The sequence below is a fragment of the Hipposideros armiger genome, unplaced genomic scaffold (genome assembly GCF_001890085.2).
Source record: "Hipposideros armiger isolate ML-2016 unplaced genomic scaffold, ASM189008v1 scaffold_62, whole genome shotgun sequence".
In the NCBI taxonomy this organism is placed as follows: domain Eukaryota; kingdom Metazoa; phylum Chordata; class Mammalia; order Chiroptera; family Hipposideridae; genus Hipposideros; species Hipposideros armiger.
Window position 1 is genome coordinate 1,221,450 of NW_017731412.1, and position 19,950 is coordinate 1,241,399.

Below are 19,950 nucleotides of genomic sequence, written 5' to 3' on the forward strand. Positions count from 1 at the left end.
AGGCTCCTGGAACAGACCGACATTGGGCCAAATCACTCTGCCCCACCCCTCACCTCTACACCCCGGTCTGTGCCAGCTTTCCCCTTCTTCTTCTTCACTTGGTGGGTGGAAAGGATGACATGATGGGCTTTTATTCTCTTCACAGGCCCTTCTGACATCCTGCTCTCTCAGTATCCTCCCCGCTGCACAGAAGAAAACCCAGACTCTAGGTTCCCTTTGATTCCTGGGCTTTAATTTAAAAGCTGGAGTATTATCGCCCACCTTTTAGAATTTGTCAAGGTTTTCATCCAAGTTTCGAAAAGCCAGAGGCGGGCTGCAGTGGTTTGCAGATGTTTAAAGTCAGCTAGAAGGTTTCAGAGTTGTGATTTAATTTTGTGTCCTCTTAAGCGATCGCAGCTCTCAGAGTTGATGAGCCAGTAACAGCATTGAGTACAGTTAATATTAAAAGTGTTTATTTGGGGGAAAAATGGTATCAAAGCTGTCAAAGAGGTATTTGGATTTATAAAACACTGGAGGGAAAGCTGAATTCAAGATAATAAGTTAAAAGCCCCCAAACTGTGCCAAGCAAAACAGTCACACCATTCATTATATCCTTCTTATAGCCTTCTGTTGAACTTTCCCCTACCCTGTTTTTTTTTGTTGTTGTTGTTTTAATCATTGACTATGGGGATAGTCTGCAGCTGCTCTTTTATTTCTAGTTTTATAACTGTGAGTTATAACTGTGTCTTCCTGATATACAAGGAAAATTTCTCTTGCTGATATTTGTGTCTCGGTTGTGAAAGCGAGTGGTGTAGGTGACCGTGCCTAGAAAAACAAACAAACACAAAATCATTCTTTGCCCAGGACACATCACCAAATGTATACAGACTTGTCTCTCATTGAGTGGAATATCTTCCTCCTTGGCAGCAAGAACGATTTTCTTGTTGCCATATTTTCCCCTCCGCCTGCTCTGAAAGCCAGCAGCTCTCGTGGGCTTGGCATTCCCAGGCACCCAGTTAAGCGAAGGTCACATGTGCAGTAGGTATCAAATGGATCTGGATATAGAAAAAGCAGCTGGTTCAAAACCTCATCGGCTGCCTTTCTGTACTGGAGGTATTCACACTTGAGTTAGATCAGGCGCCGTCTCGTCCTACACCGGGGCGGAAATGAACCAGGCAGCCTGGCTTGTTGGGCAGCCACTATCCGAGTCCTTGCTGGCCTTCCCTGCAGAGTGACAGGCAGATCTCTAGAATTCAAAACTCAGTCGTTGCTAGACAGCACTCTCCAACCGGCCAGCCCCTCTCTTTGCATCTTTGATTCTTGAGCGATAAATACACGTATAAGCATTGGCTCTCCTTTGACGTGTGTCTTGGATCCGATAACTCTGTAAAGGCGGCCTTTTCATCCCCCTGCTCCCTGGTTCTCCAAGCACCTGCTTTTCTTATGTGAGCTCTCCTTTCCTTTGAAAATCTGACAGTTAAATGCTAGAGAGGCCATTGTCCACGTTAATGGTCATTAAGCAAGACTTGGACATTTGTCTTCTGCTGCTTTAGACTTTTACTTCCGAGTTCACAGAGATTAACTAACTGTCTTTCTCTGATGCCTTCCAGAGTAAATGTGTCAAATACTGGCCCGACGAGTATGCTCTGAAGGAATACGGGGTCATGCGCGTTCGGAACGTCAAAGAAAGTGCCGCTCACGACTATACATTAAGAGAACTTAAACTTTCCAAGGTTGGACAAGTAAGTATATTGTCGTATCTTAGAGACTTGGGGAGCTGTTTATGGTATGCAGTAACCCAGGGTCACACAGTCACTCGTGTTTGCACACATTCATGCCTTCGTTCACTCACCGATTCAGCGGCCATTATTGGGTGCCTTCTGTGTGCCAGCGACGGTCGGGGTACTGTTGGTCCATGGCAGACAAGACAGGTACAGCCTATGCCCTCACATTGCTTAGGGAGACAGAGGTGATGAAAAACTATAAACGACCAGCTCGGCCTTCTGACTGTGCTGTCTGCGGAGGCCACAGGATAGAAGAGAGAATGACTGGGTACTTGAGGTGGAGTGACAGGAAGGACCTCTTGGAGGGAGTGTCACTTGAGCTGAGACCTGAAGGTGGACGAGCTGGGCATCCACAGAGTCAGGAGAAGAGGGTCCCAAGCAGAGGCCGCGCAGCAAGTGCAAAGGCCCTGAGGCTGATTCGGTGACCAAATTCCATGGCTTCGCATCTTAATTGCATGATTTCAGGTTTGTCCCCGGGGTGATTAACTTTACAAAGCAGGGTTCAATTTGGATTCATTTAATTTCATGGTTAGAGAGGGGCTTACTTGTTCAAGGTCTTTTGGGGATACAAAGATGAGTGAGACAGCCTTTGTCTTCAAGGATATGATCACGTAGCAGCAAGAAGCCACGTACACAAATAGCTGTGCCCCAGAGTAGACCAGGGCTACAGCTCACATCTAAAGTGCCATGGACTGCAAAGGCCGGGCTTTCTTCCAGCTGGGGCATCAGAGAGACGGTCTCCGAAGAGGCTGCGCCCTTAAGGATGGGGGTTCCGCGGGAGAAGATGGTGGAGAGCGGGCATCCCACATGGAAGTGTCATTGTGAGCCACCGGACGGAAGTGCTTAGTGTGGGGAAGTGGGATTTACAGGGCCAGTGGTGAATCTAGGGAATAAACTTGGCTTGAGTTGGGACCAAGTCAGGCAGAGTCTTAACCGTCATGTTAAGAAATGTGAACTTGGTTCATTAGTTTGCACGGAACGCGTGATGGTTCTTGTGCCAGGTGAACACACATGCAGGGCCATGTGCTAGGAACCTGTCTGACAGCCCGAGATGGGGGGATGGGAGATGGGTGACCTGGTGGCTGGGAGGCCTGTTTGGAGGCCCTGCAGTGGTCTAGGTCTGATAGCCTCCTTTCCACGTATCCCAGCGACTCCAGCCATTTGTTTTATTTTGTTTTACTTCTTATTCCTGCCTCGGGAAATGAATAGTATGTTGAAATGCCAGAATAAACCCTGGAAAAGAAGTGATGGATATGAGAGATACCCTGGGGTGATGACAGCAAGACAAGGGGGATAGTTTGGCTATTGGAGGGCAAGGAGGAGGAATTACAGACATCTCAGAGTTTCGCGCCTGAGTGGACGGCGGTGCTGTGGCAGAGGTCAGAAAAGGTGGGAGAAGATTTATGAGCTGTTACAGCAGAATTGTGGAGGTGAGAGCTGGTGGGGTGGTGGCAGGGGCGACGGAAAAAAGAGGACCGACTGGAGGTCATTGTGGAGGTGGACCTGAGGGGATTTGAGGATGGCGTGAACGAGGGGTGAGGGTGGCGTTAAGGGTGGCCGCAGGTTTTTAGCTTGAGAAGTGGGGCGGGCGGCGTGGATTCGAGGAGTGGGGAAGATGAAGAATAACCCCCCATGACACGTAAAGCCTGAGATGCCTTTGCGACATCAAAGCCAAGATACCAGGGAGAGGATGCAGGGATGGAGGTTGGGCGGGAGGGGAGATGGGCCGCAGAGCATTGTGGAAGGATCGGTTTCCATTAGGGGAGGGCTAGTTCTTCTGTGGCAACGGGGGACAGAGGAGGAAGTGGGCACAGACGCAGGCAGGGGAGCCGAAATGGATTTTCTCTGTATGCTCTGTCAGGCATGGGGCAAGGCCATTCGAAGGGACTAAGAAGAGACGAAATAGTGGACGAAAGTGGGAAAAGCATGGAACACTAATTGTGTAGAAAGGGCAGGACACTCAGTAAATTTCTGGGCAGAGCTGAGTGCCCAGTGGAGGTGGTGAACGTGAATATTTAGTGCCACCAGCCACCTGCTGTGTGGTTTTTCTCCCGTACGCTCTGCTCTGTTCCTCCCGTACACACCAGAAAATGGGTGGTTGGGTTCTTCCAGGCCTAGGGTTTTGCCTGGGGTGCAGGGTGTGGAGAGAGGGTTGAAGGAGGGGAGGCATGTGATGGACAGCAACTGCCAGGAGAGTGCGAGGGACTGAGCTGGATAAAGGGGTGGGTGGGGGGAGGAGCTAAAGACAGCTAGAAACCCCCCATGGTCATGGTCATGGTCATGGTCCAGTGTGGGATCCCGAGACTTCTGATGTCAGCGGGGCTGCAGTTCTACTGACGGTGGGGAGAGGGGGGCGTTCAGTCTAGGGCAGAGACTGTGAGAGGAGCTGGAAAAAATGTAGCTGTCGCACAGAAATGCAAGAGATTTAGAGGACGTTGTAGAAAGATTCCAGATAGGGTTTCTTCAGTTTTAGTGATAAACTACCCATCTTCTCATTATCAGGTGTTTCTGAGTAGCGGGTGGATTTTTCTTCAGTGTTAGTGATAAACCATCCATTTCCTCATTATCAGAGAATTTTGAGCAGCGGGTATGGGAATTGCCTACATTTGGTTTTCTGTTTTGCACCCTCAGATGCAGTTGCTGATACGGGGCCTGTCATTTCTCCAGAATTGCTGGTCCCATATTATCTGGTTTTTGTATAACAGGTTACATTTTTTTTCTAAAGTGCTATCACACGATCTCATTTATGCCTCCTAACTGCCTGAGTGACCTTTTACCAAGGAGAAGGAGCGTGGATACACAAGGCGACCTGGTCTCTTTCATTCCCTGACTGCCTTTCTGTGACTGTCGCCCCTTGATTTTAGCTCACTGACTGGTAACATCGAGAAGAACCTTCTTTATGATATCAGCCAACGATTCAGGAAAAGATCATTGTGGTTCAGATTCATTTGTTGGCCTGAAGGTCGTTGGTGGTGGACACTGGTCTAATTACTCCCTCTCTCCTTTTTTAAAAAATCCTCTTTAAAAATCTCTCTTAGTTTGGATTGTCTCCAAATATACTGGGAGAAGATGAATAATGATGCTCAGTGACCTCACCTGGGTGGGCCCAGAACTCAGTGCTTTTGGGTCTTCTGTGGTCTTGGGACCACTTGTGACCTTTCTTAGCCACCAGTCTCCTCAGAGGAGCCGGTGTGCTCAGCCTCTTCCCGTCTGCCGAGCAGGGGCTGTGTATTGAATTGCTCTTGTTTAATCCCCGCTATGGTGTTGTGAGATTATTATTATTCCCCTTTGTAAATGAAGAAACTGAGGCCAAGCGATGTCCGGGTACCACAGTGAGTGTGCATGGTGGGACCTGGGCCTAAATCCAGCCATCTGATTGCAAAGCCCGTCTTCTTAATCTACTTTGCACTCAACAGAAGTTTAAGATTCGATATTAGAATAAAGGTGTGCGGCTGGGGTAAGGGAGGAGGTTTGGGTACAGAAGAACAAAGAGGGACAAGTGCCTTGAGGGAATACCTGTTTTCTGGTCTGGAGAGAGAGAGCCCGGGTCCTGGAGGCCTCAGTGGGCTCCTGAGTTGAGCTGTTCCGGGACGGGGAGGCTTGGGGATGTTCCCCGCCGCTGATGAGTCAGACGGCTGATTCAGGTTGGAGTTTCCCGAAAAACAGATGCCGCGCTAGACATCGGGATTCTTATGACAGAGGCAGAGTTGCCTCCGGGATGACTCAGCCAGATCCAAAAGGACAAGCGATCCATCCGGGAAGCCCTGAAGCGGACCTTTAAATGGAGTGTGAGGCGCCTCGGAGCCCGCCAGCTCCTTTGGCTCACGTAGGATCTGAGAAGGCGCGAAACCGGGCAATGCCTCAACCCCTTGATTTATTTAATTCTTTTCTGGTTTTTCTTGGCTCTACTCCAGGGGAATACGGAGAGAACGGTCTGGCAGTACCACTTTCGGACCTGGCCGGACCATGGAGTGCCCAGTGACCCCGGGGGCGTGCTGGACTTCCTGGAGGAGGTCCACCATAAACAGGAGAACATCATGGATGCGGGACCTGTGGTGGTTCACTGCAGGTGACCGGCCCGTCCCGCCTCTAGGCCACCGCCCGTCCCCTACCCTAATGCCCAGGGCTCTGTTTTTACCCACCCACCCCCAGCTCTTTAGCAGGGGGAAAATTTAAGCTCTATCTGAGGCATGGATAAACTGCATTAAGGGACAGTTTGGCCCCAAAGTCTGTTTCTCATAGATCCTACAGCACTGCCAGGTACTTGGGCTGGCGGGACAGGGGTGGTGACACAGTCCTTATCCTCAGGGAGCCCCTAGTCTAGTAATGTGTGCTCGGTTTTCTTTTGCAATGTAGTAACGTAGGGTCCATCTCTTTGATTGTGATTCTATTCTCTTCTACCACAGAAATAATATAATTTTTTTTCCCCTGACAATACAGTTGTTGGCTTTAAAAACTTTGGACCGCCCCCAGCCCAGGCCCCTGGAAGCCATGCTCATGGCCTCTGCCCCGCAGTTTGCAGGCTGCGGGTGCCCAAATTTGGGCTTCACAATTATAGTGGGGAAAAGTTTGGTTTTCTAAATCTCATTCATATATTGGGCAAATAGATGTGTGTGAAACTTGATTCAACAATTTTTTAAAAGCTACCGTTTATTAAGTACTTGCTTTATGCCACCTCTGAGCCCAGTGTTTTTTCATACGTGATTCACATTCTGTCCTCACAGTAACCCTATAAGATATGTACCGTTATCCCCATTTCACAGATGAGGAAACCGAGGGTCAGAGAGGCTAAGGGACTTGGCCGCAGGCACACTGTACTGAGGAAGCTTGGCTCCAAATGCAGGTTGGCTTGACTCCAGAGCCCTGTGCTCTTAGCAGTTATATTTTCAAATATAAACAGACAATCATAAATACTCCCAAGAGCAGACAGTGGTTCTGTTAAAATTAATAGCTTGGTTTTGAACATAAAAGCCCCGTGAATGACTCTGTTGTCATTGCTTTTTGTCCTTTTGCCCACAGTGCTGGAATTGGCCGGACGGGGACATTCATTGTTATTGATATCCTTATTGACATCATCCGAGAGAAAGGTAGGTCATCTGGAGGGCAAGAAGCTACAGTTCCTGTTTTTAGTTTATGGAAGGAAAGTGCTAGTGAAAATAGCCTGGGGAAGGAAATTTGAAAGCTAAAAAACTTTCACAAAAATCTGGGCTGAAGACTTCAACTTCCAGTACGTGTGCCAGAGAACAGAAGTGACGCTCTATGAGCTTTTGGCATAAAATGAAGCCTAGGTTCTGTCCATCCCAGTGCTGTGGTCTTTTGTCGAATGCACAGCGGCGGTCTCCACCCAGCCACCTGATCCTTGCTGACGGGATGGGGTTGGTGCTGTTGGAAAGTGAGGGAATCCTGACGTCCGACACTTTGTGGTGCAACCTGGGAACATCCGTACTGGCCAGAAGGCCGGTGCTGTGGCCCTTGGAACACGTTGGGCCAGAACATTCAAGACTAAATTTGCTTGATCTCTGAGTCTGCCGAAAGTTGTGCATTAAACCACTTTTCTCTGGCTCTGCACTTTCTCCTGATGCTCCATTGTGCTTGCTTTGCAGGCGTCGACTGTGACATTGACGTTCCCAAAACGATTCAGATGGTGCGGTCTCAGAGGTCAGGGATGGTCCAGACAGAAGCACAGTACCGGTTCATCTATATGGCCGTCCAGCATTATATCGAAACCCTGCAGCGCAGGATTGAAGAAGAGCAGGTACCAAGCCAGCCGGGACGGGCCGGCCTGACGATATTCATTTGCTTTTCTGAGCAGCTTGCAGAGGCTCTCCTTTTGCTCAGGATGGGCTCTGATAGGCAACTGTCTTCATTTTGGGATGGAAAACGAATTCCCCAGCAGAAAGGGCCTCTCTGAAAACTATCCCCTACTTCACAGCTCTGATTTTTCAGTCTGGAGGAGCTTAGGGAGGTGCCCCATGCTGTGTCGCCCTGGTCTGACAGATTGGGGAACTGCCACACAGAAAGGGTAGGATTTTCCCAGGCTCACACAGGCACGATCAGAACTCAGAGCCTCAAAATTTCCAGCCCGTTTTCACTTTTTTTTTTTTAATAAAGATTTTATTGGTGAATTGGGGAAGGGGAACAGCCAAGTTGTTGTCCTTCAGTCTTAGTGGTGGAGGGCGCAGCTAGCTCACCTCCAAGTCCAGTTGCCATCTGGCTGCCTGTCGGCAGCTCGTGGTCGCTGAACTCAAGGTGCCAAGTTCAGTCTTAGTTGCAGGTGGGCATAGCCCACCATCCATGAGGGAGTCCATCCAGCAACCTTGTTATTAGGAGCACGTGCTCTCATCAGCTGAGCCATCCTGCCACCTGCTGGCAGCTCAGTGGCAGCTCAGCTCGGGTGCAGCTCACTGGCCCATGTGGAAATTGAACCGGTGACCCTGTTGCTCAGAGCTTGCACTCTCAACCAACTGAGCCACTCAACCAGCCCCAGCCCGTTTCAGTTTTGATCCAGGCCATATTTATCCTGATTCCATCCCTTAAATGAATGCTTTACTTTTAATCGCACATGGTGGTTTGAATTGCCAATTTGATCGAGTTGGAAACAGTGAAATTTCAATTTTAATAAGCATGCATAATGGAGGAGAATGTGGAGCTGGAGCCTTTCCATTTGAAGCTATTCACAGCAGACACAAAGCTGAGTTAATTAGAAATAAGCTGAGACGAGGGAAATGAGGAGACTGCCCTTTTGGGGAACTGTGCTTATCTCCCCACCCCCACCCCAGCCCCACTGCTGTGCTGCAGACAGGGCCGTGTCTCATCATCAGTGATATTTGCCTGCTTTACCCTGTTTATTGCCTCCCAGAAAACTGGGCTTCTCCAAAGGGGACTAGGCTGTTCTCCAAATGGGACCTGCCGCCTAACTGAAAGATGTCTAGCCTAGCAGAATAGCAGCCATATCACCCCAGAGTGGTCAGCCAGAGTTAATCAGTTTAGTGGGTTCTCAGTCCACACCAGAATACCCCCCTGGATTGTTTCATGGTATAAAAGCATCTTCAGAAACAGTGTCTGTATAGAAATATAAGGTCAGATCATTAACAAGCTACTACTTTTGAACTTTTGTGCTTTAAATTGGACTTTGTGTTATTCTAAGTGCTGTGAAATTTTTAGGAGGTTACTCTAGGCTGTTGTGTATTTGTCTTCCAGTGATACTTAATTTGGGCCAGGACTAGTTGCCCAAAAAGAAGGATCTGTACAAAGGACAGAAAATGCTGCTGCACGGGTGGTACAAATTGGAAACTATTCGGGAATCTTGAAGCATGTAATGTCGTCTTGCTAGGAAAAGCCGGGGAAAAAAACACTCTGTCATTCAGAGGCTTTGGTTTTTATACTTGTTTTGGAGAATTTAGGGACTTCCCCTCCCAGCTTTTATAGCACTTCAGATCTTTTCATTACCATATGTGGTCTCTCTGACCCTAAATCTGAGGTTCTAATTTGGATTTAGGAACTAAAAAAAAAATCTTTTGTCACTGCCCTTGTTTTTTGGGTGGAGGGAGTAGACAAAAGCAAAGCATATTCTCTAATAATGAAGTGTTATGGAATATAGAATATAGAAATTGAATATCCCTGGTAACCCCACCCCAAGAGAGCTTGGATGCATGCATTCATTCATTCATTCAGTCGTTCAGCCAATACTTTTTTGGTGCCGATATGTAAGCACTGTTAACTACTATATGTTATATGAGCCTTCGTACTTCAAAAAAGAATGTATAGGCCTAGATTATTTACTTTAAGAAATGGGGTCCTTATAATACGTAGTTTCCTGTATTGTATTGATTGTAGGAACTTGCTACCTGATTTCATAGTAAAGAAGTACTTCAGTTAGCAGAAGGTTAAAGTCAGACTTAGAAACACAAAACCCACATGAGTTTTATTATTTTTAATTTTTATTTTTTTAAAGATTTTACTGGAGAATTGGGGAAGGGGAGCAGTGTGTTTTTCCAGGACCCATCAGCTCCAATTCAAGTTGTTGTCCTTCAATCTTAGTTGAGGAGGGTGCAGCTCAGCTCCAAGTCCAGTCATCACTTTCAATCTAGTTGCGGGCGGTGGTGGGGGAGGGGGATTTGGGGGAGTGCAGTCCACCATCCCATGTGGAATCTAACCAGCAACCTTGTTGTTACGAGCATGTGCTCTCACCAGCTGAATCATCCGGCGCCCCCCCCCCCCAACCTGAGTTTTAAATGAAGCAAAAGAACAAAACTTATTCAGGGTAATATTGATTATACTGAAATAAAGTTATTTCCAAAATTATGAAGCGTTAGTAACCTTTGGGAGTGAAAGAATTTGCAAAGAGAGATAAAGAAGAAAAGAAAATGAGTCATGGGTGGAAAGGAATGGGGAAGGAAGTAGAGACAGACAGACAGCACTGGGGAGGAGCAAATGCGGTAACAGAGGTGGGGACAGGGGAACATGCAAATGAAGCGAGACTGAGAAAATTCTCAAGTTCATATAAATGGTTCTCATACTCTGCCTTTACTTGGAAGTAGATTTCTCTGTTAACTTCCATTTACAGTATTAAAAAATTTTTTCTATTTGCAAAAATTGGTACATATGTGGAATTCCCTTCACCTAGCTTCCCTGTTAACATTTTAACACTCTTACTTTATTATTCATTCATATTCCCCCAATCCCTCTCTCTTCTCTTCTCTTTCTCTGTCTCTCTCTCTCTCCCCATATATATCAATTTTTAAATGAAATTTTTGTAGTTTGCATTATTGCCCCTTTGCCTCTAAATACCCCCATGTGTATTTCCTAGAAATAAGGATATTCTCTTCTATAACCATAGTAAAATGATCAAAATCAGGAAATTCACATTGATATCATACTATTTTCTAATCTACAGACCATATTCAAAATTGGCCAGTTTGTCCCGCCGATATCCTGTATGTTGTCCAGGCTCACATAGTGCATTTAATTGTCATGTACCTTCAGCCTCCTTTGATCGGGAACAGTTTCTCAGTCTGTATCTTTCACGACCCCGACATTTTTTAAACGCTCTGACCAGTCATTTGGTCGAATGCCCCTCGGTTTGGATTTGTCGGGCGTGTTCTCTTGATTAGATTCCGGTCCTGCATTTTTGACAGGACTATCACAGGAGTCGGGTGTCCCTCCCATGAGGGGTGCCATCTGTTGATTTGTGTCATTACTGGCGGTGTTCACTTTGATTACTCAATGAAGGGTATTGTTGGTCAGATTGCTCTGCTGTCAACTTTCTTATTTTTCCCTTTTGAATTAATATCTGACAGGTGGCTACTGGAGAATGTATACATAACCAATTTTTCACCATACTTCTTGCCTATTAATTTAACATTCATTCATTCACTGCCTGGGAAAATGACTCCGGTAATGTTTGGCCTGTGGTGATTTTCTCTTTCTACCCCTCCCTGTTCATTTATGAGTTGGAAGCCTACTATTAAGAAAGCGCTTTCCCTTCTCCCTGACTTACTCATGTGTTGGTTCATGTCAGAATGGATTATAATCTATTAGTATTATTTTGTTGCTTAAATTGCCCCAAATTTGGCAAGTATGAACCTTTTCAAGTTGGTCCCTGTGGCCTTTTGATCTGATCCCAAGTTTGAGCACTTCCTTCCACTTTCTGACACCACAAGATGATCCAGCTTCACCTTGTACTTTCCCAGCTTTTTTGTATTGGTAATTAGCTAAGGAATTACCTCTCTAGTCCAGCGCTCTCTCTCTCTAACCTCCCGTATATAGGCAACACTTCTTCCCCCCTCCAAGAGTTTTTTAAAATAAATTTTTTATTTTGGAATCATTTTTACATTCACAAAAAACTTGCAAAGGTAGTTTAGAGAGTTCCTATATACCTTTCCTTCATCCAGTTCCCCTAATGTTATATGACTATGGAACATTTATCAAAACGAAAAAAATAACACTGATAAACAAACGAATAATTGTAGAGATATTAATTAAGCTCTACAGTTTATTTGGATTTCACCAGTGTTTCCACCCTTTTTCTGGCCTACGATCCAGTCCGGGATCCCCCGTATGTTTCTTCGGACCTGTGATCGTTTCTTAGTCTTTACTAGTTTTCATGACTGATACTTGTGAAGGGTACTCGTCAGATAGCTTGTAGAATGCTCCTTGGTTTGGGTTTGTCTGATGCTGCCTAAGGATTAGATGGGGGCGATGGGTTTGGGGAAGAGGACCACAGAGGTGACTTTGTGAAGTGCCCCTCTCGTCGCTCAGGAGCCACCTGGTAGCAACATGGCCTGTTGATGTTGTTGACCTTCACCGCTTGGTGTAGGAGCATCTACCAGATTTCCCGCGCTGTCCGATGACTCTTATTGCCTTTGGAGGTGAGTTATTTAGTCCGGGGATTAGGCCCCCTCTCCTGGAATGGGTAGTATCTACATAACTTATTTAGAATTCTTCTGTAAGGAAGATTTGTCCCTTCTCCATTTATTTGTTTATCTCAATTTCCAAATCGTTATTTGGTTTTTTACAGTTGACCCTTGAACAACACAGGTTTGGACTGCGTGGGTCCACATATACATGGATTTTTTTTCAATAAATACGTATGGTACTGTAAATGTATTTTCTCTTCCTTACGATTTTCCTAATAGCATTCTCTTTTTTCTAGCTTTATGGTAAGAATACAATATATAATACATATAACATATAAAACATGTGTTAGTCGACTCTTGGTATTATCAGTAAGGCTTCCAGTCAACACTAGACTCTTAGTAGTTCAGTTTTAGGGAGCCAGAAGTTACACACGGATTTTTGACTGCAGGGGGAGTCAGTGCTCCTAACCCCCGTGTTGTTCAAGGGTCAACTCTATTTATATCAGTATGGACTCATATACATATATTTATTTTATGCTTTGGGTTATAATTCAACACAACGCTGTTGATTTTGTTGCTCAAATTGTTACAGCTTTGGCCATTGGGAGCTTTTTCAGGTTGGCTTCTATGTGCTTTGACATGTCCCAACCCTTTTGTTTCTGGGCATTTCCTTACTTTCTGGCATAGGAGATCCTCCAGGCTTATCTTGTATTTTTCCCTGTCCTAGCCCTAGAATCAGCCATGTTTGTGTGGTGTCCTGTTTAGGGTTATTAGAGGGTGGTATGTAGAAAGCCAGTTCTGGGCTTTGGGTGTGCTCATTGCTGCTGGGTATTACTGCTGACGTTCTCTCAGCAGACGGGGCTAGGAAATAGTGTCTGTGTATTAATCATGTCTACATATAAATCTACAGTTGTTTCTCTGTCTATGTGTCTATATATTAAGCCAAACCTGAGTTTATACTGATGTCTCTGACTCTAATTCAGCATCGCAGGGTTCATTCTATCCTTCCCCTTGCTTATTTGTAACTGGGAGAAACCTGGCTCCCATGATCTGCTCAACCCTAATATACATCTAAAGCAGTTAGTTTCAGAATTGCTAACCTGTACCCCTGTGGGAATTGAATTTACCAACCAGGCAACTCTCCTCTGAAGGAAATAATTCTGCATCCCATAGGAGGGAGTGTCTTTAAGCTGCAGTGTATAAAGACTTAGATAGGATTCTCTCTGCATGAACCATATTATGGGACAGACATTACCTTTAAGAATTCTGGGGCTGGCTGAGTGGCGCGATGGTTAAGAGCTGGCTTGGGATGCCAGAGGGCCCCGTTTCGGATCCCACATATGAGGGCCAGTGACACTGCCCTCTACAGCTAAGATGCTGAACAACAGCTCAACCTGGAGCTGGGCTGCCGTGAGTTGCTGGCGATGGCGTAGGCTGCAGCCCCTGCTGCAGTGGGTTGCCATGAGCTACCGTGTGTAGCCAACAGCCAGCATGAGCGGCCAGCAGCCGCCGTGAGCGGCCGTCCAGAGGCCAGCGACTGATCTGCCTCACCCGGGAAGAGCACAATGATGGTGCCAACTTGGGCCAGTGAAGTAACGTCCTCCACAACTAGACTGAAGAATAAAAGGACAGCAATTTGTCTGTTCCCCTTCCCCCAACTCCCCAGCACTGTTCCCATCCCCCAAATTCCCCAATAAAAAAATCTAAAATAAAAGAATTCTGTAATCACTGGGGTGGGCGGTTAGCTCAGTTGGTTAGAGCGCAGTGCTCATAACACCAAGGTTGTGGGTTTGATCCCCACATGGGCCACTGAGCTGTACCCTCCACAACTAGATTGAAACAACTACTTGACTTGGAGCTGATGGGTCCTGGAAAAACACACTGTCCCCAAATTAAAAAAAAAAAAAAAACAAGGAAAGAAATTCTGTAATCACAACTGAGCCAGAACAGAAATGCAGTCGTGCAGGCTGAATTTCAGTTGTTGCGTCAAGACTTAAATTGGCTTGGCAATTACCATTCAGCTTGTTACATTCTATTAAACGTTTTGTTTGGTATTATTCCTTTAAGAAATATTTGGGTGCCTTTTGTGTTCCAGATACTGATTAGATGCTGAGGATATGACAGAACAAGATAGACGTGGCTGTTGTCTCATGAAACTTAAGTTTCACCAGATGGAAAGTTTGAGTTAAAATCAGGCCATGCCCCCCATTTGTCCTCTTTTACTTGTTTCTCTGAACTTTTGCTTCTTCACATATCTTTCTTAATCTTCTCAGTCCAATAAAAAAGGCATTTATTTTCACATTTGTTCATTTAGTCATTCCTGCCTTAAAGTAGGTTGTACTATGTGCCAGACACTCTATGGTTGGGATAGAAGGACTTAGAGGGGGAGGAGAGCATGGGGTGTGATGGGTGGGATTGGAAAAGTGAGCACAGACCAGATCTTTGAGGGGGCAGGGCTTGCAGGGAGTGGCGTCAAAAGATCTCATTTTGAAAAGAGGGCCTTGGGGCGGCCGGTTGGCTCATTTGGTTAGAGCACGGTTCTCATAACACCAAGGTTGCCGGTTCGATTTCCACAAGGGCCAGTGAACTGCGCCCTCCACAACTATTAATAGATTGAAATAATGACTTGACTTGGAGCTGATGGGTCCTGGGAAAACACACTGTTCCCCAATAAAAATGTATTTAAAAAAAAAAGGGGGGGAGGGGGCCGGCCAAGTGGCGTGGTTGGTTAAGAGCTCGCTCAAGAGTTTGAGCTCTGAGCAACAGTGGTTCGATTCCCGGCCTGAGCTGAGCTGCCAACAGGTGGCAGGATGGCTCAGCAAAAAAAAAAAAAAAAAAAAAGAGGGCCCTGGCTTAAGTGGAAAGAATGGGGGGTTCTAGGCTTGAGCAGCTGCAGGAGGACCAGTATAGGTGACAGCTGATGATGGCTTGGACAGGGTGGGCAGGGTTAATAGCATGGAGAGAACCAGGAAGATTTTGTGATAGATGTGGAAAGCATCAAGGTGTTTGTAATCCTGACATTTGAACCCAGAGCACACTGGGTGAGTTGTCTTGTGGCTTTGTAACCTGCACAAGAGCATTTGCAGTTTACCCTCTCTTCCTGTTCTTGGCGTTTGGGACTTTTTTTGCAATATATGGTTCAGGAATATAACTGGAGTTTCTTCACACGGAAAGATATTTAATACCAGATGATTTTAGAGCCTCGCGGCTGGTCCTTCCTCTTAACCTTATCAATTGGCAAGGCCAGAAGATGTATTATAAACATCGCAAAAGGCTTGGGAACTGCTGTGTCGCTGAATTTGGGTGGAGGATAGATCAATTTCAGATCATTTTTCAGGCCTCTCAAACAAATTTCCCTCCGTTCCCACAAAACAGAACAAAATAAAACAACCCTTATCCCTGGAGAATTATTCTCATCTGCGATAGCCTGGGCTGTCACAATACGGAGAAGCATACTTGTCTGATTTGTGGATCAGTTTCAGTTCTTAAGTAAGCTGAAAAGGTCCAGCATTTTATACTTTTCCTTGAGCTATTTTGAGTCATTGAAATAATTCCATTTATATTCATTGCTCCTCATTAGAAAATTCTTTTGTAATCACTTTATGTAAAATATTGATTTTGAACTTGAAGAGAGTATTTAGTAGGGAGGGAGAAATGGGGAGCTGCTGTTCAACGGGTAGTGTTTCAGTCATGCAAGATGAAAACGTCTTAGACTTGTTGTTTGACAATAGCATATAGTTAACAATATTGTGAAAAGGGCCGGCTGAGTGGCTCAGTTGGTTAAGAGCTCGCCCAAGAGTGCGAGCTCTGAGCAACAGCGGTTTGATGCCGGGCCCAAGCTGAGCTGCCGCTGAGCTGACAACAGGTGGCAGGATGGCTCAGAAAAAAAAAAAAAAAAAAAGAACAATATTGTGTACACTTAAAATTTTGTTAAGAGAGTGAATGTCATGTTATGTGTTTTTATACCAAAATTTTAAAAAGAAGTACTGAGTTGAAAGCAAGCTTATGCTTCAGTTTTTATTGTATATTTTAAATACTTATTCTAAAAAAATGAATTAATTTAAAATTTTAGACTACATTTTTAAATAAGTACTGTTCTCTGCCAATTCTTCCATTTAATATCTCATTTTAAATTATACTGTATCATTTTTAAAAATTGCTTATGTAAGTCAATATTTCAGTGCTAAAAACGTGTGGCTATTACTCAGAGGTGACTATTCATAAGGCCCTTAGATTTTTAAAAGCGGTTCGCAAAATTAAAATACTATATAGATGAAACAACACACTTTCTCCTTAGATTTCTTTTTTGCAACTGTTCCCCTAGACTGTAAGTTCTGTAACGACGGCTTTATCAGTTAATAAATTGGTTTGGCTGCTTTGACAAAGGCTAAATAATAGTGGCTTAAACAAGATCTAGAAGCTTATTTAGCTTATTTCTCTCCTCTACAAAAGTGACTTGGCAGGTGATTTGGGGATGAGGGGTCCAGGGAGGGCAGCTCTGCTCCATGGTATCGTCCAGGGACCCAGGTACATTCTTTCTTGTTGTTCTACTGTCCTGTAGGATGTTTCCTTTTCCACACGGTCTCAGATAAGCAGGAGGAAATGGAGGCCAAGCAACTGCCTGTGAATGTGGGAGTCAGGCTTTTTCTGTAAAGAGTCACACAGTGAATCTTTCAGGCTGTGTAGGCTGCATAAGGTCTCTGTTGCATATTCTTTTTTTTTCTTACAATCCTTTAAACACTATTAAACTTGTAAGCTAGATAACTATTCTTATCTCACAGCCTTAGGACAAGGCCTCAGACTAGATTTATCCCACAGGCCATTGGTTTGCCAGCCTCTGTTTTAAGGCCATGGCATAGAAATTGCATACTTCCTCGTCTGTAAAACAGGGTTAATGATGGGTTGTCGGAAAAGTCATGACACATTTTTGCAACGAAAAACATAGAAAAAGTACGTCGTGACTTTTCCGACAACCCAATAGTATCCCTCTCAAAAGGTTGTTATGAGGATTAAAATGAGATAATATATTCAAAATAGTGCCTGGTACAAAGTAACTGGTTAGAAAATGTTGACTGGTTCTATTATTATTATAATAATATTTAACTTCATCTGTGAAAGACAATTGGCACATTTTTCTTTTACCTCCTGATTTTAGACATGGTTTATGACATTTTTACCTATAATTGCCACAGTTGTTTAATGTTAGCACTGTATATAAATCAATGCTCTAGTCCTTTTCTCATGATTTTTATTTATCTGAATTCTTTATTTTGATTTTGGTTTAGTGCCTCTGTTCAATAGATTTCATTATCTAGTGGTTGTTTTAAAAAGATACTGTATTCCAAGTTTTTGCATTCTTGAAAATGTCTGAACATTGGTTTTATATCTAAAGGATAGCTTAGCAGGGTATAAGATTCCTGGGTAACCTTCCGCCCTCCCATCTCAAAATTTTTTAGAATTATATGGCTATATTGAAGTCTAAAGTCAATTCGATTGTCCCACTTTATATGTGACTGACTTTTTCTGCCTGGAGGTCCAATCCAGGCAGATTCTTTATTGTTGATTTGGAGATTGGGAAGTTTTTCCTATGTGTTATATGCCCTTTTAAAATGCAGATTCGGGTTTTTTTAATTTGTTTTCAATTTCAAGAACATTTTCTTGCATTATGTGTTAGAATATTTTTTTCTGTTCTATTTGTTCTTGTCTTCAGGAATTCCCCTGTGTATATCAAATCTCTCATTTGCTTTTTTCCATCACTTTTATGTATTTTGTTAATAGTTTTTTAGTATGTTTTCCACTAACCTGTCTACAATGTCCCATTCTATGTTTTCAGTTATTTTATTTTTCACTGCCTTTAATTGGATTTGAATTTCTAATATTTGTTTTTTCCTCTTCTATTTCTTTCTGTGCTTTGCCAGTTTTCTTTTCATCGCCTGTTACAATCTCTTACTTGAGCTCTTTCCTAAGAAAGCTTATGTCTCTAAAGTCTATGATATTAATGTGGAACTATTTGTTTTTATCTCTTCTTTCTTTGTTTAGTTTCATTGTGAGGTGTTTTCTCCATCTGCCTTTTGCTTATTGTTCTCTTTGTCCTTTTTTGCACCTTTCCCCATCCCCCTTTTATATAGGTCCTATGCTGACCCTTCATTATTGAGTAGGTCTGTAGTGAGGGGAGGCAGGGTGGCTAAGGAGGTCCACAGCTTTGATTTGGGTTATTTGTCTCAGATGCCCTGTCACCTTTGCCCTCGAAGCACATCCATATGTTGGTGTTTAGGGGTCAGTGTGACTCCTGGCAAAGCCTGTGTAGTCAGAGGGTTAGTAATGTTCCCTCCTAGCCCTGCCTCACTTCCAGTTGGCCTCAGCTAAGGAGAGAGCCGTGCTCTCCTGGGCTTTCTCCACCTCTCATGGGCCTGCTGTGGCTCCCTCATGCCCTCCGGCCTTTTGCTTCTGTGACAGGGACATTCAGGGATTTCTTCTTCCTGCTGCAGTCTGAGTAGATGTGTCAGCTCTCAGCTTCCTCCTCATTTGGGCCCAGCTTTCACAGTATTGTTGCAGAGATGCTTTAGAATTTGTAGATTGCAGTTATAGCATTCCTTTGCTTTATGTGTAATAAGATTGTCCCACTTTTTTTTTTTTTTAGAAATTTTATTGGGGAACAGTGTGTTTTTCCAGGACCCATCAGCTCCAAGTCAATTAGTTGTGGAGGGCGCAGCTCCCTGGCCCATGTGGGAATTGAACTGGCATCCTTGGTGTTGTGAGCCTGCGCTCTCACCACCTGAGCTAACTGGCTGCCCCGAGATTTTTCTACTATTTATTAGCTATTGTTTTTCGTGAGTTTTGAGTAGGGAGAGAAGAAAACAACTTCACCAGTAGGTTTAATTGTTTTTTTTATGCTTTATGTTTTATTTTGAAAAATTAAAAAAATACAGTACCACACCTATAATTGACCATGTGATTTTGCCACCTTTTTTTCATGTCTTTATCCTTTTATAAAAGCAATCAAGTGTAGCGGGTTCAGCTGAGGTTCCCCTTGCTCACCACCCCCAGGCTCACCCCTCGCCCCCACCCGTGGGATCCCAAGGCAATCACTAGCTGTGCAGTCTCTTTATATTTTAAAATACAAATACAGGTATCTATACACAACATATAACATTGCTTTATATGTTTAGGATGTTTAGCCAAATGGTATCACACTGTTTTATTGTTCTGCAATTTGTGTTTTTCACTTAACATTGTTTATGAAATCTGTTACAAAAACACACATGCGTTTTTGTGGTTTCTCTTCACTGTTGTGTGTTATTTCATGATAGGAATACATCACATTCATTTGCCCTCTTGGTGGACATTATTAAGGCTAGCATGTCACTGGACATCTTTATACTGCTCTTTTAGGCTTATATGCATGACTTTGTCAAGAAGTAAATGTTCGAGGTTATAGGTAATAATGCCTTTTCATTATTACTAGATACTAAGTAGTTAGTACTGCCAGTACTGACTAATTGCAGAGCCACATGATGGTACCAATGTACCCTCTTACCTGCAGTGAATGACAGCCCCTCCGCATGTATGTCAGTGTTAATTTTGGATACCCATTCTAATATGTGCTGTTTCCTGAGTAACCCTGAAGTGAATGCAGCGTTACATAATGATGGCAGTTGGATGGATGGGATTTCCAGCATTGGTTATTTCTAGGTGAATTTAGGAGTAGAGAAGAATGACAAATCATCTAACGGGAGTCCTACCAAATATAGTTCAGCCTGCATCTGAGATGAGATTACATTCTATTGGTTTTCTTTGCCATTTCCCCCCCAGAGTACCTAGAGCCGAAA

General features: G+C 44.3%; 1 protein-coding gene across 1 annotated transcript in view; it reads left to right on the top strand.

Moving 5' to 3' along the window:
- The window catches only part of PTPN11 (protein tyrosine phosphatase non-receptor type 11), a 79,757-nt gene that overhangs the window by 51,797 nt on the left and 8,010 nt on the right, over positions 1–19,950 (top strand). The window contains 4 exon segments of the mRNA XM_019641630.1: positions 1,590–1,721; positions 5,678–5,832; positions 6,783–6,850; positions 7,367–7,518. Of these exon segments, the coding sequence (XP_019497175.1) occupies positions 1,590–1,721; positions 5,678–5,832; positions 6,783–6,850; positions 7,367–7,518 (507 nt within the window).